Raw genomic sequence first — 26881 nt, forward strand, 5'->3', positions numbered from 1 at the left:
CAAGTAAAAAAAGCAACTGTAATGAGGAGAGGTGAAGTGGGGACAAACCTCTGCGGTAAGATTCGGCTTCAATTCTTTACAACCTTGATTTGGAAATTTCAATCCATGCACAGGAAAACCTTCACAGAATTACTGGTACACACGTTTGGGTGTAGATGCAATGGTACTCAAAGACTCGACAGGATATATCCACAGCAATAGCGCGGCTTTTTCTTTTGCATTCAGAACTCCCCGGTTCTATTGATATGTAAGATAAGGAAACTGCTTATGCTTGTCTGAATGTTTCTGAGAATTTAGAGGAGCGGTGGGGCAGCCTAGTGGTTAAACCGTTTTGCTCGTCACACTGAAGGCCTGGGTTTGATTCCCCACATGGATAAAATGATATTGCTGGAATATTGCTAAAAACAGCGTAAAACCACTCACTAAGAATTTAGAAGCCTCAAGTCGGAATTGCTGATATGAAACTTCACCTGCAACCTCTTATGGAGGTATCCTCAGATCTATAAGAAGAGAGGTACTGTATGGGAATAAGAGATTTCATGTTAATATTGACCAAACGATGGATGTTAAGGGGTATACACAAATGGTCAGCTTGTGAAATTCATGTATACACCATATTGACACATGTAACAAAGTTATTATTACGCTCACAAATTGCACAGACTTTGTTTTTGTGAAATAGGGTTGTGTGAACATAAGATCTGACTTGTGAACACCAGGGTAAATTGTGATGACATTCTATCATACACTGCCGTCATGGTGTCCGCACAGGCTGGCCGGGCGATTGGGGTGGGTGATTATAATGCTGTTAACAGCCAGAACAATGGCAACTATTGAAGGTGGGGAGTAATGGGGCTTAACGTCACATCCAAGATTATTGCATGTAACTATATAAATTAGTGTGTATGTGTTTGTGTAAAATAGTTCGCAGTTTAACATGAATACCCAACTCAGACACAATACTGACTCCAATCTTTGCACCAGGCAGGGTAACAACAAGTATCATCTTAGGCAGACGTTGGCCGGGGATGTCCAGATGGACGCTCTATCACTAGACCATGGAGGCAGTCCGGAAACTTTTGAAATACAGGTGCTGAAGACATTGTCTACCAGTGACCTGATCATGTGATGTCATCTCCACAATCCACTGCTTCAAATGGCCTTGAATGTATGAGCATCTGTTGTAGAACAATAACAAAGCCATCCTCGTTTCATGTATAAATCTCTCTCCTATTTGATGGGGATAAAAGACTCTAGTCACATTACCACTGAAAGATGGTAGCCCATATTTTTATTCAACATCACAAACAACGTAATGAAATGTAAGTCTTATGTAAATGCAGGCCCTCGGACCAGCCCTTGTTTCATGGGTAACAATCTCTTCACTTGATACACTTATATAACGCTCATCAATTATTTGGACCCCAAAGGTAGCGTAGCGAGGCATCATGTATCATGTAAGAAGATTAAACTGTGTAGTAGTACTATCATGATTACAATCGCAAGTTTCGAGGGTATAAAATGTTGGTGAGTTTCGCTGCCAAAAAAAACAAAACGGCAGGAAAATGACATAGTACACGGGCAATGATAACAATGATCATCATCATGATCAAATATAATATTAATTAAGACATCTGAGTTGATCAATATTATTTTGATTACTGTGATTATTTCATATGATTATCATGTTGACTGTGAATCAAGTATTAAATGTGAAGCACATCAGTCATCACTGGTCCCATCAGTCCGGTGTAATATACACTGTACATGCAATTTCAGAACACTTTGGAGATCCTATGGTTTGTATGTATCATGGTCATTTCATCATCATCATTACCATGTTTCAAAAACATGCATGCAAACACAGATTATAAACTCCTGACCAAGTTAATCACAGTATCACAATGTTTTGATGATAAGTATCATTATCAGGTGCCATTTGCCATAACCCAGTGCCATTTGTCTGCAGCATGGCATTCTCATGTTCAGAACTACTCCAGGGCTTGGCGGTCTGATGTTTAGAACTAGTCCATAGCATGGCGTTCTCATGTTCAGAATTACATCACGGCTTGGGGGTCTGATGTTTAGAACTAGTCCATAGCATGGCGTTCTCATGTTCGGAACTACTCCACGGCTTGGCGGTCTGATGTTTAGAACTAGTCCATAGCATGGCGTTCTCATGTTCAGAACTACTCCGCAGCTTGGCCGTCTGATGTTTAGAACTAGTCCATAGCATGGCGTTCTGACATTGAGAACTAATTCGCAGCAGGGTATTCTGACATTCAGAACTAGTTAGCAGCAAGGTTTTCTGACATTCAGAACTATTCCGCAGCAGGTTACTCTGATGTTCTGATTGTCAGAAGTAGTTTGCAGGTTGGCTTTCTGATGTTCAGAACTGGCCATGTATACTAGCTTGAGCAAGGAAGTGGATGGCCTTGAGGTCGGCCTCTGTGAGAGTTGACTCGCTCGTCAGACACTCCACTTCATACTGGACACTCTCCTGAGGAAACACGTACGCCGTTGAGTCGGACGTCTGGGGCGCAGGCTGATTCCCTGCCACCTGTACCACAGACTGGACCTGTAAACCTGTGTTGGGGTCAAGGTCAACAACAACCTGCTTCTTCTTGGGGCGGTTTTTCAGAATCTTGTGGCCGCCGTGGACATCGAAGGCTTCGGGATGTTGTGCGAGGTGACTGTTGAGGTACTCCTTGCGGAAGAAGCCCCGCCCACAAACCTCACACTGGTACTGGCGGATACCTTGATGGGAGACCATGTGTCGCTTCAAGCTCCCTGAATCAAAAACACACACAATACATTTGTGAAACAATAAATCCATGAAAAGATGTCACTTAGTTACTGAACTGAATCTTTGCTATTCATGGTTGGAGCTGATCCATGATATGCAACAACAAACTTGAGCTTGTTTAGGATTAATATTCGACATAATAAGTGCCCCGCTCTAATAACCGCCTACGGCGATATTTGCTAATATATTGGCTAGTGAAAATCCCAATTAGCACCCCTTCCGATTGATCAATGTAAACAAGACTTATTTATTCGTGTATAATATGCACTCGTGTTTTATATGCATCCTTAATTATGGGCAGTTAAATTCTGGAAAATATCTCTGTCGTGTATGATACGCACATACGTTTCTTTTGTATCATTTCAGGCTGTCAGCATAAACTACGAAATCTTTCAGCTCTGTTTTTTTTTCTCATCAAAATTATATTCTAATAAGAGCCCCCTATTTTAATTTTGAGAGCGCCCCAGGTGCTTATTACGTCGAATATGGTAGTTGTAGGGGGAGGTTGGGTCTGATTCTGTAAACAGAAACAGTTGTGAACTGTAGCAGTCCAGCACTGAGACCCCAGTGGGGACTTAAAGTCAGAATAGATCCCCAATTAGGGCAATACTTCAAACCCACCAAAGGTGTGGGATATGGGTCTTAACATTATTGCACTCATATAGCGACGTGTGTGTCTGTCTGTATGTCTGGCACCTAGACTTAGTCCGGACTGATGCTGGTTTTATAGCGCAAGCCCTCGGTTTAACATGGACACCCTGCTCCGGTGATCTGGTTGTGTTATTTTTTACACTGATGGCATGAATCATTCAGGGCTTGATTTAAGGAACTGGATTTAACTTGTACCAGGTGCATGTTGGAATGAAAACCTAGTGGCACCAGAGAAAACTGGGTTGCACCAGAAAAAAAACGGGTTGCACTATGGTTCAATAAATTTATCAAAGTTCAAACAGAGGCCGGTCTCCTGCCAGTGTCAGTAAATAAATGACGTATTCAAGGCCGTAGTTAACTTTTTTTGACAGGGGGGCAATATATATATAAGATTATTCATTTCTTATTCAAGTTAACTTTCACAAGTAAAAATGTTTTCTATAAAAATTCCAGGTGGGGCAACTGCTCCCCCTGCCCCCCGGCTGGCTACGGCACTGCGTATTGCTGTTAAACGTTACAGGAACATGTGCACACAATCTTTAAGTGTCTACAGTTTCATGACGTCAAGTCCAACAAAGCAAATTATGCATAACACTAGGATAAGTGATATATTATGGTAAAAAAAGCTTAGAGGACTTGTGTTCAATTTCGATGTTGTGAGAACAATTAAGGGTTAGTCGGACACATATTATTTTTGTTTACATGCACTTGGTACATGTAGACATAAATATAAGGCTGCATTTTTCAATAATAGGTTGCATGTTTTATAGAGCTAAATCAAGTCCTGATCATTGCTCAAGTTACCAGTTGTGGGGATTCTTGGTTAAAATAGGTCTCCAGCAACTTATGCTGGTCATAAGGGTCAGCTAAATGGATCAGTGACTTCGTTGATATAGCATCCTTGTTCCCCGATGACATGGATCATTGCTTACGATATCAATCTCGATTACTTACAAACTGCCATCATATACCGGTAGCTGGAATATTGCTGAGTGCAGTGTTTAACAACAAACAACACAAAGCGACAACTAGACACGCATCACTACAACATAATAGATGTATCTATTTAAGGGTGATGGTGAGGTGAGGTGAAATTGGGTTTAACGTCGCGTCCAAGATTATTGCACTTATATAGCGACATGCATGCAAGTGTGTGTGTGGCTGCTTGTACTAGTCCGGACTGATGCCGATTTATAGTGCTAGCTCACTCAGATATCATGCCGCAGTTTAACATGAATACCCCACTCAGACACAGTATACTGACTTCGAGCCGACCAGTCCTTGTTTTAGCCCCTTAATGTCGAGCACCAGACAGGGTAACAACAAGTACCATGTTTTAACGCCTTTTGGTATGACGTGGTCGGGGATCGAACCCCGGACCTTCCGCTCTCCGGGCGGACGCTCTACCACAAGACCACAGAGGTGGTTTAAGGGTGATGGAGGAACAGTGTATGCAAGACTGTGCGTACTGACTCATCTCATTCTTTCTAATGTCAAGCAGGGTACTACTCACTCTGTGCAGTGAACACCTTGCCACAGTCCGCACACTGGAACACTGGGGCCTCAACTGGATGCTTGCAGGCTTTGTGTTTGTCCAGTCGACTTGGCGTGGTGAAATCCCGTCCACATTCGTCACACGACACCGGTACACCCCCTCCCTCCTCGTGAGCCCTCAGGTGGTACCGCAGAGATGTTGCTCGGGAGAAGCCCTTGCCACACAGATTACAGCTGTGAAACAAGAGAAGATAGGTCATGGCATGTCACAACTTGTGTGCCGAACAGATAGTTCAACTACTATGCATTCAGGACCCGTGAAGATTCCGGGGTAGAATAGGTCTTCAGCAACTCCTGTGTTTTGTTACAGGAACATGATGAGCACTTACAGGTACGGAGTGCCCCCCGTGTGTTTTGTTACAGGAACGTGATGAACACTTACAGGTACGGAGTGTCCCCCGTGTGTTTCCGCAGATGGATGCGCAGACTCTTGTTGTTGCTGAACTTCTTGGGACACATCTCGCAAGTGAAGGGCTTGATGCCGGTGTGCTTGTACATGTGCACTGGGGATACAAAATACAACAGGGTAAGTGAATAGGCCACTTTAGCCACTAGCCCTAAGCCAGTGTCAAGTAAAACTAGAATGTATTTTCACTCATAACAACAGATATCTCCCCCAACCTGTTTTAGTTGAAGCTGTTTCTGTACCTATAATGAACAATCCATAGCTTTATGCTTAGTAGAAAGACTGTCCAAATTGTTTACATTGAAGCACAAAAATTGAAAAAATTACTAATTGAAAAATTTGAAAAGACAATAGAAGAGCATGTGGTCATTGCACATGTATAGTTCCATGCAAAAATATTCATTAGTTTGAGAGTTAGGGCTCGGCAATGAAGCCAAGAGTTGTTTGAGTTGAAATTGTCTCCATTGAAACATAAAAAAATATCTGAATATAATTAAGGAAAATTTCAAAATAGAGAAGGCACCAGTTAAGATGATGAGCAATGAATATCATGAATATGCAAAGTTTCGTTGAAAAATATTGAACGGTTTTCAAGATGTGGATCGGAATAGGATGGTCACTCCAAATCTGACGCCAACAGGAGGCAAGCCCAAACCAAAATGTCTTCCCTCCCTTTGTGGTGATGAACCATGTCACCAAGTCTGACCACCCAATCCATTAACTGACATAGGTTGCTCAGAAGCAATTCTAACCCGTAATCACCGTTGGTAGATTGGTATATGAATTTAAACCTTGTAGGCAGCTGAGAATGTAATATGAATGCTTTTGAATACAGTGACCAAGGATAAATGTCAGGTGCTTGGAACATTCTTTTGTGTGGAGACAAGTGCAATACACATGATTTAACTATACATGATACAAGTGGACAATTGTTGTCATCGGTCCCAGTAAATATTAATCATTGTCATTATTTTCATCATTTTCACACGAATCACTAATACTAATCACAGGAAATCAGAAAAAGGTCTTACTTTTGAAAGTAACTTCCCCCTTGACCTCCTTGCCACAGATTTCACAGTTAAACTTGGGTGTTTTCTTCGGAACTGACGTCACCTGCGATTTAGCATCAACATCCTTGACTTCCTTCTCTGCATCAGATTCATCTTCCTCCTGTACATAGTCATCTTCCTCCTCTTCCTCCTCTTCTTCATCCACCTCCATCTGGGCATCCCCTGTTGGGGAAGGATCAGGGATGGAAGCAACCGCTGATGCAGTTTCCAAAACTTTCTCCACTGTGTCCTCCTGAGCCAGGTCCCCCACTGTGGCTTTTACAAGCTCCGCGAACGCATTCCCAGAACTCATAGTTGCATTGTTCACTTTGGACAGGATCACAGACTGTTCCTGGTCTTGGATTTGTTCCACACTGACACGTTCCCCTGGGTTGGACATCCGGACTCTGTCACTGAGCATCTTCAGGTCGGGAGTGTTCCACTGATCATATGGCACCATCACCATATCCACCCTGCCTGGCGACGGCCGACTAGTTGTCACAGGGATTCCTTGTTCCCGAATCATAGCACTTGTGGATGGGGATGAGGACTGGTCCAATCCCTGAGAGTTACTAACTATACTATTTGGGGGGGTTTGTACGTCCACCACCAAGGTAGCCTCCTGGCTGGACGGAATGTGTTGGGGAACTCCCTTCCCTGGCTCCACTGATTCCACAACAACACTGTGAGATCCTGCACGCTCAGAATCCATCTCGTCACTATACACCTTCACATCTATCACAAAATTTCCTTGTTCAACACGAGCCTCATCAACAGGCAAATCTCTTTCAGTTTGCTGAGATGTTGCCTCGCGGCAGCTCCTGTCCAACAGAGCCCCAGCTCCAGCTGCACCTTGAGCTGCATCAGCTGTGTGGGAAGGACGGTCACCATGTGTGTCCATCTCCTTGTGCACCTCGTGAGTCTGGGAGACATCAACCAGGGTTTTCACTGCAGCCACCTCACTCACACTCACATTGTCCACCTCCTCCGTCTCCATGTGCTCAGTCTTCATCAGGATCTGCATCACGTTCTCCCCCGACAGATCAGCATCCTGCTGCACACAACACAATCAGGTCAATATAACCTGCACCACATCCTGCTGCACACAACACAATCAGGTCAATATAACCTGCACCACATCCTGCTGCACACAACACAATCAGGTTAATATAATCTGCACCACACCCTGCTGCACACAACACAATCAGGTCAATTTAATCTGCACCACATCCTGCTGCACACAACACAATCAGGTCAATATAATCTGCACCACATCCTGCTGCACACAACAAAATCAGGTCAATATAATCTGCACCACATCCTGCTGCACACAACACAATCAGGTCAATATAATCTGCACCACATTCTGCTGCACACAACACAATCAGGTCAATATAATCTGCACCACATCCTGCTGCACACAACACAATCAGGTCAATATAATCTGCACCACATCCTGCTGCACACAACACATTCAGGTCAATATTATCTGCACCACATCCTGCTGCACACAACACAATCAGGTCAATATAATCTGCACCACATCCTGCTGCACACAACAAAATCAGGTCAATATAATCTGCACCACATCCTGCTGCACACAACACAATCAGGTCAATATAATCTGCACCACATTCTGCTGCACACAACACAATCAGGTCAATATAATCTGCACCACATCCTGCTGCACACAACACAATCAGGTCAATATCATCTGCATCACATTCTGCTGCACACAACACAATCAGGTCAATATAATCTGCATCACTTTCTGCTGCACGCAACACAATCAGGTCAACCCAATATGCACCACATTCTGCTGCACACAACACAATCAGGTCAACACAATATGAACCGCATCCTGCTGCACACAACACAATCAGGTCAACACAATATGCACCACATTCTGCTGCACACAACAAAATCAGGTCAAGCAAGCATAGAATTCTTTAAAAGTGTCTAATCCTTGCAAATCTGGAACCAAACAACCAGTTAATGCATGCACACGTCTCTATTTCCCTATTTCTAAACCCTATTTCCATGATTTCCCCTCACCTCACACCATCAAGACACCAGAGGGTCATGTGACTCACCTGACTGGCAATCTTCTCCCTGAACCAGTTGACCCTGTCTGTCATGTGCGTCCTGCGTCTCACCAGCTCCTCCTCCGTAGCGTGGCCGCGTACCTCCATCTGGCAACACTTCTTCACAAAGTTGGTGATGTCCTCCATCATTCCCTTCCAGTAGTACTTGTCACGCACCACCATGTATGTCTTGTTGCGACCATAGTGCTGATCTGAGGGATGAACATACAACACTTCGGATTAAAAAAATATGTGTGATGTACTGAAAATACAAAAGTATTTGTTGGTTGGTTGGTTTGTTGTTTAACGCCGCATTCAGAAATATTACAGCTGTACAACAGTGGTTTGTAAATAACTGAGTCTGGACAAGACATTCCAGTGATTGACATCATGAGCTTGGAAAAAAGCAATTGGGGAGACATCCATCAGCCTGACCACCTGATCCCATTAGTCGCCCCTTACGGCAAGCATGGGTTGCTGAAGATCAACTCTAGCCCGGAACTTCATGGAGTACAGTAATGATGAACAACAATGTGGAACAACAAAATGCATGAAATCCGATAGTAAATGCAGATTATTTTATAGTCTACCATGAATTTGGAAATTACTAGATTCTGATTGCTCAATCAGAGGCTATTAAATCACAATAAACCCCCTCTGATTGACACAGTTGGTTTGACGGCCGCATCACCACAGAAACTAACATTCATCGAATAGTACATTTATCAGTCCTTGTCGGTAGGCATATTTAAATAATTATATATCTACAATTACAGGTTACAAAATGCAAAGTTGCAGTTACTTCAATATTCAAAGCATGTGTGGCAATACATCTCATGCAGAAACCATGGTAGAAATCTACAAAGACAATGTGTTTTAAGTTTTGGGGACAACAGAGAGCTTGGAATTTGGCGCTTTTCTAAATACGACTGTGACGTCATAATGGTGACGTGCAGTGTGGAACGAAGCTTTAGAAAGCATGCTTAGTTTTATTTAGAGGTGCCCACTTCTTGTAAGCTTACCAAGTTACCGTGCTTATATGCTTTCAATGCCTGTCATACGTTTAAGTGAAATATTACGGTGTAAACAAACTGCTTGAGTATATACAGCACCATGTTTTGTTTACAGACTGTTGTCGGTGATTCGGTAATTCAGATTGACAACCCACTCAAAATGCCGCTTCACTCAATATATTTGCTAACACCAAAGAGTCCGCGTTTTATTTAGTCATGGTAGAATGGAGATAAACATACTGTGTTTTCAATGTAGAGCTAGGTTACCTGTAGATTTAACCCTCCTGAATTCAGCATTTGAAACCTCACCCTACTTGAAAAGTGCACATAATCTTGAAGTACCCACAGTTGGATGACATCAAGCCCCAAAAGTATGACAAATTACACATCACACAAGGATTATAGATGTTGTCAGGTAAATAAAGCTCAGGTAGTGAATGTGTTCAAGGATCATTGTCGTATGGACTTGTAAGGGTGATTCTGACACAAACCTGAAAGATTTAGACATAAATATTAGGTTGAATTTTTTAATAATAGGTTGCACTGGTGCATGTTTTATAGAGCTAAATCAAGCAATGGATGATATGACTTGAAAACAAGATGCTTCCCACCTGAGTGGGCCTCTCTGATGGCTTGGGTCCGGTCTTCCTCCGAGATGAGTACACGTCTTGGCTGTTCCTCGCTGCTGTGTCGGGAGACGTAGTGCAGCACGGAGTCGATCAGCACGAAGCTCTTGCTCTTCCTCCTCAGATTGCACTTGAAGTTCTTGCTGCAGCTGAGGGGATACTTCTGCTTCTTCAGGTACTCCAGCAGGTCGTCATAGCTCTCCTCCAGACCATCATCGGTGTCCTGACAGACAGCTCTATATTACCAGGCATTCATGTGCAGTTACTGCCCTCCTCAAGGGTCATGTGGACTTCTATGCCCAAGTCCACATCACCCACACAGAGGGGCAGTAAGCAACTGGGTCACGACCACAATGTGCTGTACATGGCAATGCATACCTGTGAATTGAGGTTTGCTCCCCTCTAGTCTAAATAGAATAATCCAACCTCAATGTGTGACATGCGTAACGACATTCACTCTCTCACTCTCTGTTCTGCTCCAGACTTGATTATTTACAGGACATGCATAACGACATTCACTCTCTCACTCTCTGTTCTGCTCCAGACTTTATTATTTACAGGACATACATAACGACATTCACTCTCTCTCTCTCTGTTCTGCTCCAGACCTGATTATTTACAGGACATTAATAACGACATTCACTCTCTCACTCTCTCTACTACTCCAGACTTGATTATTTACAGGACATTAATAACGACATTCACTCTCTCTACTGCTCCAGACTTGATTATTTACAGGGCATGCCTAATGACATTCACTCTCTGTTCTGCTCACTACTTGATTATTTACAGGACATGCATAACGACATTCACTCTCTCACTCTCTGTTCTGCTCCAGACTTGATTATTTACAGGACATTAATAACGACATTCACTCTCTCACTCTCTCTGTACTGCTCCAGACTTGATTATTTACAGGACATTAATAACGACATTCACTTTCTCACTCTCTCTACTGCTCCAGACTTGATTATTTACAGGACTTACATAACGACATTCACTTTCTCACTCTCTCTACTGCTCCAGACTTGATTATTTACAGGACATTAATAACGACATTCACTCTCTCACTCTCTCTGTACTGCTCCAGACTTGATTATTTACAGGACATTAATAACGACATTCACTTTCTCACTCTCTCTACTGCTCCAGACTTGATTATTTACAAGACTTACATAACGACATTCACTCTCTCACTCTCCGTTCTGCTCCAGACTTGATTATTTACAGGACATACATAACAACATTCACTCTCTCACTCTCAGTTCTGCTCCAGACTTGATTATTTACAGGACATTAATAACAACATTCACTCTCTCACTCTCTCTACTGCTCCAGACTTGTTTACTTACAGGACATGTGAACCGTGATTTAAACCCACGATCACAGCTTTCACAGCCAAATGGGACGCAACTATGCACATTGAATTGTGCCACTGATGCCCTTCTCAATTGAGAGGTACGAAATTTGGATGAGGAAATCACTTTAACTTCATATATTTTTTAATATTTTTTTAACACATATCCTAGCTGACACCACTATCCTGTCTACTTACTCCTGATACATCAAGATCAATGTCTAGGTCATCTTCATCTGTGGTGCCGTCTGCCCTTCTGACTGTCGTGTTGTGGTCTGATCGTGTCCTCTCCTTGCCATGGTGGCAAGAAGGGCACGCTCGAACAAATGCTTCACAGTCTAACGTCAGACCCTTCCAATATGTGTTCCAGGAATCAAGTCGGTCAATCACTTTTGTTCGACACACATGGGAACCTACAATGAATTCAGACGTTACAGTATCAGTCAACCTGTGTCAGAGATATTTCTAGCATTACCTGTGTCGGAGATATTTCTAACATTACCTGTGTCGGAGATATTTCTAACATGACATGTGTCGGAGATATTTCTAACATTACCTGTGTCGGAGATATTTCTAACATTAGCTGCGTCGGAGATATTTCTAACATTACCTGTGTCGGAGATATTTCTAACATGACATGTGTCAGAGATATTTCTAACATTACCTGTGTCGGAGATATTTCTAACATTACCTGTGTCGGAGATATTTCTAACATGACATGTGTCGGAGATATTTCTAACATTACCTGTGTCGGAGATATTTCTAACATTAGCTGTGTCGGAGATATTTCTAACATTACCTGTGTCGGAGATATTTCTAACATGACATGTGTCGGAGATATTTCTAACATTACCTGTGTCGGAGATATTTCTAACATTACCTGTGTCGGAGATATTTCTAACATGACATGTGTCGGAGATATTTCTAACATTACCTGTGTCGGAGATATTTCTAACATTAGCTGTGTCGGAGATATTTCTAACATTACCTGTGTCGGAGATATTTCTAACATGACATGTGTCGGAGATATTTCTAACATTACCTGTGTCGGAGATATGAGCCCGTCTAAGCAGTGCCAGTCTCTGTGTTGCCGTCTTGATCACAACTTTCTTCTTCCCTTTGGCCCCCTGGAGGTAGTACAGCACACTATCCAGGAGGAAGTAACTCTGGCTGATCTTGCGCAGGACACGTTTCTGGTGGATGGTAAACCCGTCAGGGTACTTGCCGTTGACCTTGTACTGCTCCAGGGCCGAGTAATAGGCATCAAGGTCTTCCATCTGAGGAGTGAGTAAGTCAGTCAGTCAGTGAGTGAGTGAGTGAGTAGTGAGTCAGGGAAAATTGCAAACTTAAAACAAACGGTAGTGTCTGCTGCAATCTGATTGGTTGAAAGACATTATGGGATTGAATTCCAGAAACCTTTCAGATTTTTCACTGCCTGTGTATACTGTATACTTAACTAAGGCATGCTCACAGCACTACCCTGGTCAACGGATCAGTATTCACTCGATTTTCATTCTCCGGTCCCTGGGGAGTATAAAACCCATGCTGCCTGTGACGCAGTAGAAAGTTGACGTCTCCTACTTTGGGACAAATATTGGCCACCAAGCATGTCTAGCTTCATCCCTAACAGGTTCTAATGAATTATGGATTATTGTGGATACTGCTGATGCCACTCATTGTCATGACATAGCAAGCTGTCTGTCGTCTTCAACAACCTACCCCAAATCCCAAGCCATGCATCCCTGACGAGCACACTCTGTCCACAGGATGGTCCATCACCATCTGAGATTCTACTGGAGCCTTCGCCACAGAAGGCAGCACAGTCCTCCTGCCCGACCTCCGCGTCACTCTGTCTGAGTGTAGCAGCGACGTCTGCTTGTCCTGTCTGCGACTTTTCCTCAAGCAAGGGGTGGAGGCGTAGTCGGGGTCCATGTCATGGGTGGACAACGCCCCGTCATCGATGTCGCTGCCGTCTTGCTCCATCTTTACACCAGCTGCATCCGTCCCCACGTCTTCACCCTTCTTCTTGATGCACAAAACAGCCCAATCACATTCAAAGTTCAAGGACATATTGACGTAAGGTGAAATGGGGTTTAACATTGGATTATTTCATTTATGTAGCGACGTGTGTGTTTGTGTGTGTGCGTGTGTGGCTGTTTGTACTAGCCCCTTCTCCCTCTGAACACACAAAATGTCCCAATCACATTAAAGGACATGTGAGGTGAAAATGGTTTTAACCTGGAATTATTGCAATTATATAGTGACGTGCATTCACATGGATAAGATAAACGACAATAGACTTACTTTCTCAAGTCCCACCTACCCACCCACTCACTCACTAGTTCACTCACCCACCTACCCAAAAATATAAGATAAACGAAAATAGACTTACTTACTCAAGTCCCACCTACCCACCCACTCACTCACTAGTTCACTCACCCACCTACCCAAAAATATAAGATAAACGAAAATAGACTTACTTACTCAAGTCCCACCTACCCACCCACTCACTCACTAGTTCACTCACCCACCCACCCAAAAATATAAGATAAACGAAAATAGACTTACTTACTCAAGTCCCACCTACCCACCCACTCACTCACTAGTTCACTCACCCACCCACCCAAAAATATAAGATAAACGAAAATAGACTTACTTACTCAAGTCCCACCTACCCACCCACTCACTCACTAGTTCACTCACCCACCCACCCAAAAATATAAGATAAACGAAAATAGACTTACTTACTCAAGTCCCACCCACCCACCCACTCACTCACTCACTCAAACTCACCCACCCACTCACTCACTCACTCATGGACTACTCACAAGTTGTTTCTCCATGACGGACACAACAACCAGCCTCTTCTGACCCTTCTCCAGGGGTTTGGACGGAGTAACAGACACTGTCTTCACCTGGGTGTTCCTCGGCAGTGACCTGGCATCCTTCTGCTTGTACTTCTCCACCTCATCACCCGTCAAGGTGACACTGGCAACTTTGACCACAGGGAATGAATGTCCTGGTTCGATACACGCCACATAGGGCGTTGTGCCCACACCGAGTGATGACACGCGGTGATGAGCGTTGACATTCCGAAGAATGTCCTTGTACCCAGAATGCACCTCCATGAGCGTGGCGGTGGTCTCGGCCTTCTGCTTGCTTGTTGTGTTGACCTCTATGTATGAGTTGGCATCTTGGTGAGACAGGTCCACAGGCATATGAAACTCCCTGAAACACAGGGGATTAAAATATTGTGTGATCACATAAACACATGTACAGACGTGCCTCGTTTATACGGACACTTGCGTCATTTCACAATTCGTCCGTATAAACGAATTTCCGTATAACTGAAACCAGCTTCTTACTGGATGAGTTACTTGCTAACGGGTGTTTTTCCTTAAAGAGACAAATTTCCCTATTTTCCCGTGCTGTCACTGCGTGTCGCTTACGTTTCGCTGGTTGACAGGCCATACTTCAACAACTTTGACCTCTGACCTCCACAGACGCCATATTTATCGAAGCGGATTACATGTATGTACAATAAACAAGCTCGTCTCAAACGTAACTCAGTGTCACTTGGTTAACTGACTTCTCACGAATCAAAGGATTACCACCAGCGGAAGTTTATTATCCGGATAAGTGAGACAATTTTGTGTGCATTTCAGTGTTTTGTGTGTGTATATTAATACACTTGAAAAGCCAAAATACAGCTAAGGAAAATATGTAGAACCTTTTTTCTCGGTATTAAGCTTGTTAATACCATTGTATGTGTAAGAGTGAATATTATCCTACCCTATTTTTCATCCAAGGATGAAATTCTCTAGTGTCAGGATGATTCTCTCCAGTGAATTTGAACCCATACCAGTGTGGCATTAAGGTAGTATACTATACTCTAGAGTAAAACTTCCCCCTGGATAATATTTAGGTAGGATATAATCCTTGCTTACATATGCATCTGTATGTACCCAGGGTTTTACCTGGACTTACAAAAGGGGGGATCCAGGGGACCCGCAATTATTATTTTTAAGGGTCCTTGCTGGCAACATGAGGGTCCTGTAAAGTAGTGGAAAGGTGTAGTGTACTTTACGTTTTGATCATTACTTAAGACCCGAGAATGAATCAGTGATGATGTGGACAATGGTCTTGATTGATGGATGAAATGACACCCATAACTGTTATTTATGTGCTGTAAGTAGAAGGAATATTATTGTTCATCCCTTGGGATGCAGTATATTCTTTTTCTGCATCCAATCTCAACATTTGTGCAAACTGGACATACATTTGTGCATCGCGTAAATAGAGGTTATCACGTGAGTATTAGGAATAAACACTATGTATTTAGTTCGCCAAGGCTCGCTAAATACAATGTTTATTCCTAATGCAGGATATTTACCATCCCCAAACACACAAGCGTGATAACCTCTTTATCATATAATGTCATTCTTTAATTCTGTGCTTTAAAATCGCTTTCCCTCTCTCACAAACATTACCGAAACATTGTGAGTTTTCCTGGAATGCGCGCATTTATAGTTATTAGGTCACAGGGTAAGTGATGTGTCAGTCGGACAGTGACAGTAGCCAATATCATGAATATAGTTCCAATTGAAATCTCTCTCTTATACAGTGGCGAAGCAACATATACGCAAAACAACAGTTGTTTTAATTGCCTTTCGCGGCAATCCATCGGTCTGTCCGCTAGAGTAACTGCCCTTTGTCAAAGGGAAGCTACCCTAACCCTAGTCTATGAGACATCACGGCCACGTTCAGACGTTGTTGACAGTCGGTCTGTCCTGTTATAACTTTAAGAAGTGTAGTCAGATGTACACACAGCGACAAAACGAAACAAGGTAACAATTCAAACATATTTCAGCAAAATCCAACTATTTTAATTTGTGGTGGAGGTTTCAAGCCGCAGAGGTCTACAAGCACAGATATGACTACTGATCCCGCTTGGCTAGGCCTCGTGCCCTCGCAAAATTGTTTCAAAATTTATATCTCCAAAGTTGCCCAAACTTATAAAATGCCTTAGCTACATCACAGTTAGATACTGATTTTCAGTAAATTAGACTGTTCTTTTGATAATGATCGCATATATCCCTGTAGTTCAGCCAGATTCCTGATGGTTAATTCTGACTTGATCGCCGAATGACAAGGGTGACGCCAAGTTTGTTTATAAACAGTGAAAGTATTCCTACTTGACCTTTGATATTTGCATCTCTATCCGCATATGACCCCAACAGATATCGTTTTTATCCGTTGGCTTTATCCTGCCAAGAAACCTACCCATAATATGATAAAACCCTTTATCATGATAAGATCTGATAGGTCCACATGGTACTGTGTTAACTGCCTTGGAGGGGAATAAACTTCTCAGCGGGGTAATAAATTGATAATGATCGCATATATCCCTGTAGCTCAGCCAGATTCCTGATGGTTAATTCTGACTTGATCGCCGAATGACAAGGGTGATGCCAAGTTTGTTTATAAACAGTGAAAGTATTCCTACTTGACCTTTGATATTTGCATCTCTATCCGCATATGACCCCAACAGATATCGTTTTTATCCGTTGGCTTTATCCTGCCAAGAAACCTACCCATAATATGATAAAACCCTTTATCATGATAAGATCTGATAGGTCCACATGGTACTGTGTATCCTGCCTTGGAGGGGAATAAATTTCTCAGCGGGGTAATAAATTTCTTATACGCCGCCACAAGCAAGTCAGGCTGCACATGGATTTCTGAGAGGCAGAATGAATCCTTAATGCCCCTTTTCAAAGCAAAAAGCTGCATGCATTTTCCAAGTCAAGGGATGTAATATAGCACATGCTCACCTTAGCTCAAATGAACAGCAGTTTTCTATCAATTTTGAATCTGTTTGAATTATTTTCCAATGTCATATTAAAACATGTCAGTAAGATAAATTTGTTGTTGCAGGATCACTCAGGGTACATGGGGTTTTGTGTGTCCCGTGTTTGGTTTTATACCACAAGCGGGAGGCGAGTGATTTAAAACCTAACGAGGTACGCACAAATCCCCATGTACCCCTCGTGATCCAGCTACAACGTATCATGTACCTGATTGTCCCCAATGTTTCTACCTACCTTCCATGTGCCAGGTAAGCTGGGGTATATTCCGCCCTCTGGGGACGAGACACTCGATGTGGCATCAGGCAAATCTCCAGGCACTGGCTCCAGGAATCGGGCTGACTTGAGATGAATGTTGCGATGGAGTTTTCCAAGTCCTCCCATACCTCTTCTACAGACATACAGTGAACATATGTTAAATACTAATGACTTGTAAGCAATGTGGCTGTTTCCACAAGTATACAGTATAGGCCTACATGAGATCTCACAACATAATTCCAATAAGAAGGCTCAACAGTGCTGAAGGGTCAATAATATTTGATTATTCCAAAAGTAGAGCTACAAGGCCCTGTAGCTCTCCTGACTTAGTTTATGACACTTCAACCTTATTTTGGTACAAATATCTACAGAGAGTCAATGAAAACTTGGAGCAAATGGTTCTGAAAAAAGAAAGTATTTTTGCTACATTGTTTAGGACAATGATGTTGAGTGTAAACAGCAATGACTTGAACAAACTTGGATATTCTTGTAGTCCTTACATTCACACAAAGCTTAAGCAGTGTGGTGCTTTAGAACAAGATTTTATAACTTTTTGTAAAATATATATAAAAAAACACACAATAAAATCACATTGAATAGAACATGTTGAACAAGATGAAATGTGTTCATGAGAATGGCCCCAACAGATATATGGTCAGTAGGTCGGATGTTTGGTTTTGTTTCCTTCTACTTTTTATAATGTTAACACAGATGGCGTATTTAGCCTGACGATAACTGCAAAGTTTCTTGAACTTGTAGGTCAAAACAGCCACAGTAACAATATTTTGAAGGATCATCTATATGTTTACCCAATATATAACGTGTTTCTGTACCGGTGTTTCACAAAGCAATTGTAGTGCTTAGGCGATCGTAACTCCCATACTTTAAAATAAACTTACGACTGTCATAGCGCTATGATCGCTTTGTGGAATGGGGCCCTAGACAGCTGTTTATAGCTGTAACAAAAGCATTTGGGTCAAAAGAAAAACAATGGATAGGTCAGGTTACCATGGTTACCTAAAACACAAGGATCACATTTGGACATACAGGATCACACATGGACATACAGCATCACACATGGACATACAGTCTACATGGGTTAGAGAATCTCACTGTTACTCACTTGTCTCGGTAACAACAAAGTTCTCGAGGTCTATCTCAATGCCGACCTTGCTCAACAGATCAGATCGAATGTGGACGTCACTGAACTTTGTGGAGTCATTTTCCCGCAGGATGACACTCTTCATCACACCATAACTGAAAAACAAGTCAAACTGTTGGTCAACGTCCAATACTGCCAATATCAGCTACAAATCCATATTGTCCTCACATCATGAATATGATTAAAACAATGTGAGAAAACAAAAATCCATGCAAAGCACATGTCATAATAATCATGCTAATGATTAAACCTGACGCTGAAATGTTCATGACTGATGTAACACAGGCTTACTGTGGACATACTATGACAAAAATTAAAGTCAGCATATTGACTCTTAGCTTTTATACCCAGTTTTCAATATAGAAGACAATACTACTTCAGTATGTACAGCCAAGTATCTAACCATCATACAAAGCCATGTGGTGTATCATACTGACTTTATGTCCCCATACTTTCCATACTTTGAAAGACACGAGAGTCATCAGAAGATGACAAATCCCCCTGGCCCCCACAATAGCAAAAGGCACCAATTCAGACCCTGGTTTATACATGTACCAAGTTTAGATGAAAAATCTTTCATGGTGTTCAAGTTACGCTCTGGAAACAAAATACGGAAGGATAGAAGGACAAACGGACAAGACTATTACTATATCCCAGTTTTCAATATAGAAGACACTAATGCTTCAGTATGTACAGCTTAGTATCTAACCATGATACAAAGCCACGGGCCATGTGGTGTATCATGCTGACTTTATGTATCCATACTTTCAATCAGGAAATACAAAAAAACTCTGACACTTGTTTTGAGAACAAAGCAAACCGCACTACTTCAACCCCTGGTTAATATGTCATGTACCAAGTTTGGATGACAAATCTTTCACAGTTTTCAAGATAGGTCATGGATACAAAATACGGTAGGACAGATGGATGGAGGAACAGACTATTACTACATCCCTTCCCATTATATCCCCGGGGGATAAAGAGTATGATATATACTCTCATGTAATGGTTCATCAGAAGTTATTTCATAATACTTTGTCATAGATACTTTTCTCAAATAGGAGAAACAATGATAGTGACAGTTCTATTGTTCATAAACATGATCAAAACAAAGTACACATGCATAATGCATAAAGTGAATGCATAGAATTAGAAGTGAAACATGCATGACAATTTACCAGACCATCTACTAGTTCTTCTTGTAACATGACTTCAATCCGATCATAAACATTAATCATGATCATAATTACTTTGTCACTCTTAAAATGGTGGTCATTTTAATTAACTCATGTCTATACAGGCATAACCAATTTTGTGAAACCCACAAACATGAAATGGTGCTGAAAGAAGATACAGTCGAACCTCGTGTTGAACTCGTGGGAACCTGGGAAAAAGGTTGCGTTATCCGGGGTTCGAGACATCAGGGGAGTTTAATGCTTAATTTGGACACTTGGGTCCCTCAATTGAGTTCGAGACAACCGGGAATTCGACACATCCAAGTACATCACAAAAAGCTTTGGCTGTATAATTAGGGCAAATTAAATATTAGAGCCTAACTGCAGATCTTGACACAGCTAAGGGATGCAACTCTGTGCAGTTCCTTGAGGGGTCTTTGTAACTTAAAGGGGCACTGATCTAACGCAATTCCCCAGGACTGGTTGTTGCCTTTGTTATTGTTTTTTCCCAGTGAGTACCCGGATGTAGAGCAGAAATCTAGACTAGCTCGCGACCTCCGTTGCGCCATTCGTAAGCGCATTAGTCACCTCTATGGATACCGGTAGTAATAAGAGCGTATGGTCACATTGATCAACAAAATGAAATACAGTTTTCGAGATAATTAGGAAATGTAGGCATCTTTGTGGATAGCATCGGTAATGGTGACGAAGTTTTGATAAGTCACTTGCTTGGTAATTTTGCGATTTTCGTTTACACTATTTTGACTTGCAACACAAAGTAAATATTTCACCTGAGCATTGCTTTTTTTATAGTGTGCATATTTTTTTACTGTCAAAATGTGTAACATATTTATTAAACGTCTAAATATTCAGTTATTTTACAAAGTGACTGAAAAACATTTCCATCTGTATTATTATGATAACGAAATCCAAACATTTTGATGTTTAATGTCATCACCAAGAGACTGAAAATGTTACGTTGAAAAGTACATTTCTATGTTGTTTGGCTTCTAATCCTACATAATAATCTGTTGTGATGTTTGTAGGCCCTTTTGATCGTCTTAATCAATCTGGACAGATTTTTTAGTCAAAATGACTGAAATATTTACACATTTTATAAATTGCCTGAGAGAATCACATTTTACAAATTGACGGTAATCTATACACGCTTACAAAGGAAATGACCTGTGAAAACAACGTCTATCGCGCATTGAAGAATTTCCCAACCAAGACGTAGAAAAACAAGAACGAATCGGTTCAAATGAAGGAAAACAAAATGCAAATACCATAATTACAACTTACCAAATTTATGTGTATAAATAGGCAGCTTTCTTATTCGAGGAATGTATCCGTGAATATCCACACAAAGGAATAATATCCCACTCGTCTGCAGCTATACAAAATAACTTATTCGATGTTACGTGTCTCTGTAACTATCAAATATTCTAAAAGATATATATCGTTTCGGGTGTCAAGTCTCAAGGGTCGGCTGAGAAAGGCCACGTGACAACTATTTTCATTACGTCGACGGTTCCTAAAAAATCCATTGAGTTTGATAACAATGAGCAACCAATCAACGTATTTTCAGTTAACCCTTTGAACAAATTGTATGTTGTTTTTACATCGGCACTTCACGCCATGATATGAGTGTATTCCCTTTGTTTTAGTAAACCTAGACATGTAAACACTCACTTTTGACATATCCACTGTGCAAGATAACAGTGATTAATCAATCAACGTATTTTCTGTTAATCCTTTGATGACTAGGAACGATCCGTTGATTTACAAAAAAAAAGTAAATCAACTGATCATTCATCTCTTGCTGGGCTGACACGTGCATATTACATAACCTCACTTCAAACCTGGATTTAGATTGAATAATTACCCCAGACACAATAAATGCCAAATGAGAACCTTTGTCAGGTAATCTAAGTGGTGCTACCACTAACTGTACCTGTAATAAATTCATTAACTGAGCATCAAGTGAATGACGACAAATACACAAGTGTAGGGTTATACGAGAAAACGTGGATGACAACAAGGGAGTAGTAATCGTATTACGCAATCCGAAATCCGAAAATGCTTTCACTGCATGGATACTTTTTTTAGTATTAAACTATGACCATCTGGGGTATTTCCAAATGACGACTTCCGATGAGCTCCGCCGTTCTTTTTGTCTGTTTGTTTAGGCTGAAGAAATTATTTAACATGCGCCCTTTGTCGAATCTTTATAGATCACAGTTAACCAATCAGTGTTTATATGCAAAAATGCGTAAAAATATATTGCCTCCAGCCTCCAAGTTTATTTAGCTGTCCTTGCAGACGGTAGCCCAGTCTCTGGTCACGCTCAGTTGCGTTGCGTATCATCCGGGTACTCACGGGGTAAAAAACAATAACAAAGGCAACAACCAGTCCGGGGAATGGCGTTAGATCAGTGCCCCTTTAAGTGACATGGCTAGGATTCAGACAACGGTTTTTTGTGCCCCTGATGCCTGTACATAGCTCAGCATGGAGGGAGATACAAAGTTTTTATCTAGGACACCATGGAAATGAGAACCTGGCGCCATGAACCACTGAATATACGTCCAGTTTTATCCACTTTGATCCTGTCAAGAGCAGACACTTACCGGCAGATAAGGTTGAGCAGGAAGTGGGTGATGGCCGGTGCTGACTTGTCGGCCAGTGTGGTCACCTCTGGCCACAGAGAAAAGATGTCAAGGCAGACGGCAACATACACCCACCGCCTCCCACACATGTACGGGCCGAGGATCTGCAGCTCCACCTGGTGATGAGAAGAGTGGTGTATATGTTAACAATGGGCATCTGTGACCACACACAGAATCCAGCCTAGTATTTGGGACTGACATGCAAACATACCAGACACAGGGATAAAATCCTCCCAGCATGAATAATCCACATATTAAATCAAGAATAAAAGAGTAGATGTTGGTTTTTTTGCTGCAGTAATACAGCTGTGATCAAGTCTTGGCTAGGCTAAAAAGATGTTGTTTGTTTGTTCTTCAACACCACACTCAAGTCATATGAAAAATAGGTGAGTTGATTAAACAGTTTTATTGTATCCTCCTGACATATTAAGGCAGTACTCTGTGTGAAACAACAAAATAGGATGAACCAGGAAATAACCTGTCATACAAATCCTGACAGTAATTGATGTATACCATGTCTATTCACAATAAGAATACAGGGAAAGTCTCCTAAAACATTTCCTCTCCTTGTCTGAACAATATTGCACTGTCCTATCTGAAGTTGTCTCCCTTTGAAAGTGACTATCTCTCTCTCTCACCTTGGGGTAAAAGTTCTGATATTATTCGTTTTGTTTGTTTGTTTGTTTGTTTGTTTAACGACGCACTCAGCAATATTCCAGCTATATGACGGCGGTCTGTAAATAATCAAGTCTGGACCAGACAATCGAGTGATTGCCATCAAGAGCATCGATCCACGCAATTGGGATCGATGACATGCATCAACCAAGTCAGCGAGCCTGACCACCTGACCACTCGCCTCTTACGACAAGCATAGTTGCTTTTTATAGATGTTGATAGCAATGATGGGGAATAACAAAATTATATTTGTTTGTTTGTTGTTGAGCATATCAACTAGAGGATCGACGGTGGCCTGTAAATAATCGAGACTTCACCAGACAATCCAGTGATTGATATCATGATATAATTATATAATTATTAAGTAATCACTGATTGCTTTCTTAAACATATGATCATTCTGGAATTAGAACCTATTCCCAACAGTACCTAACACCCCTATTACTAAGTATGAACCGGCCACAGATAAAACAGACAAGGGCTGGGACCAGTCCAAATTTACTACCCGGGTACCCACCACCCTATTACCCAACCCTACCCCAGTACCCACTGTAGGTCTCAGGAGATGTCTCAAAATGTCCGATTGGGAACATTTTTATCATAGCCCTGGCAAAACGTATTTAGATACAAGTATTAAACAATCTGGTCATTCATACACTGAAATTGAATTAAGTTATATATCTAACCATATGAAAAATCAGATGGAATGGGTGCATTGTCAGAAAGAAATGCGAACATTAGTGACTTTAGTGTAACCATAGAGTTCTATATAATTATTTTCACTAAACAATATATCACGTGACTAACCACGGGTCCGGGTAGTCCTGTGGGTACCCGGCTCCTTCTCAGTACCCACCCGACTCGGGTACCCGAGTTACCCATCCCAGCCCTAAAACAGACATACCTTTTCCCAGAAGTAAGTGGCAGGTTCCATGTCGGATTGAAACAGCTGCATTGGTGTGCTGGAGACCATGCTGGTGTTGCCGTCATTGTCCCCGTCTTCTGGGTCCTGCTTGATGCCAAACAGCCGTGACAGAGAGGGTGTGATGGACAAGTTGACGTTGCTGCGAGATGCTTGGCAGTAGGGGCAGTTGTGTATGATGTCTCGAACTATGTGGGAAATACCAACCCAGTAGTACCGACTGCTGACAGCATTGGTTGTCTTTTCAATACCATAGTGGGTTCCTGAAGAAAAATGTCAGTCTTCATGCTGTTTAAACCTTGAGCAATGTTCAGGTGATGTGAAATGACGTTTAACATAAAATTCAAGAGTATGGCTCTAATATAGTACGCGTTTAACAACCAATCATACCAATAGACGTTATATTTGATGTTATACTGTCTGGCTCTTGGCATTGAGGTTATAAAACAAGGATTGGTCAGCTTGGAATCAGTATTCTATGTCGGAGTTGAGTATCCAAGTTAAACTGTGGCAAGGTTTGAACAGCCAGAGACCGAAGCACTGACTTTCCACTCTCAGGGCAGATGGTTGATCCACTTGACTATAGGGGCGGTTGTTTGGTCTTTCAATATGTACAACCTATATATTACGTTATATTTGGGGTAACATTTTCATCAGGAAATTAAAAGAGTCTTTCTCTCTTGGTGGTACATGAAAACTTGTAAAATACATCAGCGATGTTTAGGAGATGACTTCAGAAGAGAAAATATAGCAGCAATCTTAGGAACAGCTCCAGAACAGTTGCTGTTTGAGTTTTCTAACAATTTCTTTACAAGATAGAGAAATGTAGTTCTGTTTAACTGAATTACGCTTATGCATGCTATGTAGCCTAATGGCTTAAAAAAAATTCTTTCTGTTCTATTTGTGTCATAATTCATGTATTTCCCTTGTGATTTAGAAATTCAAAAAAAATTTGTAAGTCACATTCATAATCATGGGAAGCATGAAAGGTACATTCCACTCTAATGGAAACCAAAACTCTCCAACATAATAAACTTCACAAAACATCATATTGAATCTACATTGATTCTGTTAAATTGATGTTTCTTTTTTAATGTTTGGCGTTTTTGACATTTTCAAACAACTTCTGCCAAATGTCAGTGTGTGAGGTGTGACCTTATTTCACAGTTCATCATTAAATTTCAGACCCCCGGATAAAACGGAAGCAGATTCGATTTGTCACCGCACCTTCCGGGTCAATATGTGCCTCCAACACCGTTTTGCGCCGTTCTTCCTCGCTGATGAGGACCTTTCGAGGCACGGTCTGTTTGGCGTTGTCATCCTCGGCATTCGTCTTTTTCCACTGCTCGGTGAAATACAAATCCTCGCCTGTTAGAGAGAATGATTTGGCTCTCTTCCTGACCGCTCGTTTGTCACAGTCCGACAATCCTGGTGGATATTGACCGCTCTTCAAATATAAATAAACAGTAGACAAATTTATGTGACCTTTCAAAATATGCCCCCTTCCATCCTTTTTGGGGGTCTTCTTCATGATGCACGAATACTTCTGTCAAATTTTACCAATATGTACTCTTTCAAGGGTATCGAATTTTAGAGGTAGCAGTACCGCCTCAGCCTAGCGACCACCATCTTGAAATAGGACCCGGATAAAATCCTCTAGGCCGGGAAATGTGAAAAGTAGGAGCGAAGGAATAAAAATGCATAAGCTATTTAAAGCGAACATCTAAAAAAATACGCATTAGACATTACTCACCAGCTCCCTATATGTATATTTTTTTAATTATATGTAATCTTCAGAATTCAAATATACTTATATATTTGTACAATTGTATTTGATGTTTTAAAGCAATGTAGAATGTAAAATATAGAAACCTCTTTTCATACAGTAAAGAGCATAATGTGTGTAGAAGTCAATTATATGGAATAACACAATGATTGAGCATTTGTTGTATAGAATTGTTTTCCTTGTAGGTCGCTGCAAGAAGGACAACATACCCGTCATTTGGCACAATGAATGATTAGTAAAAACTTGTAGTTTTGTTATTTTAACATGTTTTGTTTCATATGTATTTCCCTAACATAAATTATGGTAACTCTCTAACAGGTTATTTCCCTTGTGCTAGCAGAGATTTAGTTACTGTTCAAATGCCCAACTTTTATGTGTCATTAACATCAGCAAGAATCACTTTCTCATATATTCCCTTTTACTTTCTCATACTTTCCCTGTCATTTTATCATACTTTCCCAGTCACTGTCACTCTCTCATACTTTCCCTGTCACTTTATCATACTTTCCCCATCACTCTATCATACTTTCACTGTCACTCTCTTATACTTTTTCTGTCACTTATCATACTTTCCCTATCACTCTCTTATACTTTCCCTGTCACTCTATCATACTTTCCCTATCACTCTCTTATACTTTCCCTGTCACTCTATCATACTTTCCCTATCATTCTATCATACTTTCCCCCGCCACTCTATCATACTTTCCCTGTCACTTTATCATACTTTCCCCATCACTCTCTCATGCTTTCCCTGTCACTGTCTTACTTTCCCTGTCACTCTATCATACTTTCCCTATCATTCTATCATACTTTCCCCCGCCACT

The 26881-nt window shown here is 41.4% G+C and overlaps 1 protein-coding gene across 3 annotated transcripts; it reads right to left on the reverse strand.

Moving 5' to 3' along the window:
* Positions 1-1294: 1294 nt before the first annotated feature.
* Positions 1295-25885, reverse strand: LOC139467981 (uncharacterized). 3 transcript variants are annotated; one of them, XM_071249608.1, is made up of 15 exons: positions 25499-25885; positions 24254-24534; positions 22636-22790; positions 18795-18928; positions 17651-17804; positions 14375-14774; positions 13266-13568; positions 12589-12823; positions 11745-11959; positions 10175-10412; positions 8560-8762; positions 6449-7520; positions 5394-5514; positions 4971-5185; positions 1295-2790 (listed from the first exon to the last, which is right to left on the reverse strand). In XM_071249608.1, exons 1-15 carry the CDS (start codon positions 25800-25802, stop codon positions 2390-2392), a joined length of 4431 nt encoding a protein of 1476 aa, XP_071105709.1. In that variant the 5' UTR covers positions 25803-25885; the 3' UTR covers positions 1295-2389. The 3 variants fall into 3 exon arrangements, with proteins under 3 accessions (XP_071105709.1, XP_071105708.1, XP_071105707.1); XM_071249607.1 differs by having other exon boundaries at positions 6449-7517; positions 13266-13571; XM_071249606.1 differs by having other exon boundaries at positions 13266-13571.
* Positions 25886-26881: the final 996 nt, after the last annotated feature.

The sequence above is a fragment of the Haliotis cracherodii genome, unplaced genomic scaffold, assembly GCF_022045235.1.
Source record: "Haliotis cracherodii isolate W230 unplaced genomic scaffold, xgHalCrac1.p SCAF_2, whole genome shotgun sequence".
Taxonomy (NCBI): domain Eukaryota; kingdom Metazoa; phylum Mollusca; class Gastropoda; order Lepetellida; family Haliotidae; genus Haliotis; species Haliotis cracherodii.

Excerpts from the sequence above, each read along its gene's own strand:
- LOC139467981 (XM_071249606.1), bottom strand. The coding sequence starts at position 25,802 with ATGAAGAAGACCCCCAAAAAGGATGGAAGGGGGCATATTTTGAAAGGT. Across the intron at positions 22,791-24,253 it reads CCACTTACTTCTGGGAAAAG|GTGGAGCTGCAGATCCTCGG; the intron begins GTATGTCTGTTT and ends TCTCATCACCAG. Across the intron at positions 10,413-11,744 it reads TTGATCTTGATGTATCAGGA|GACACCGATGATGGTCTGGA; the intron begins GTAAGTAGACAG and ends GCTGTCTGTCAG.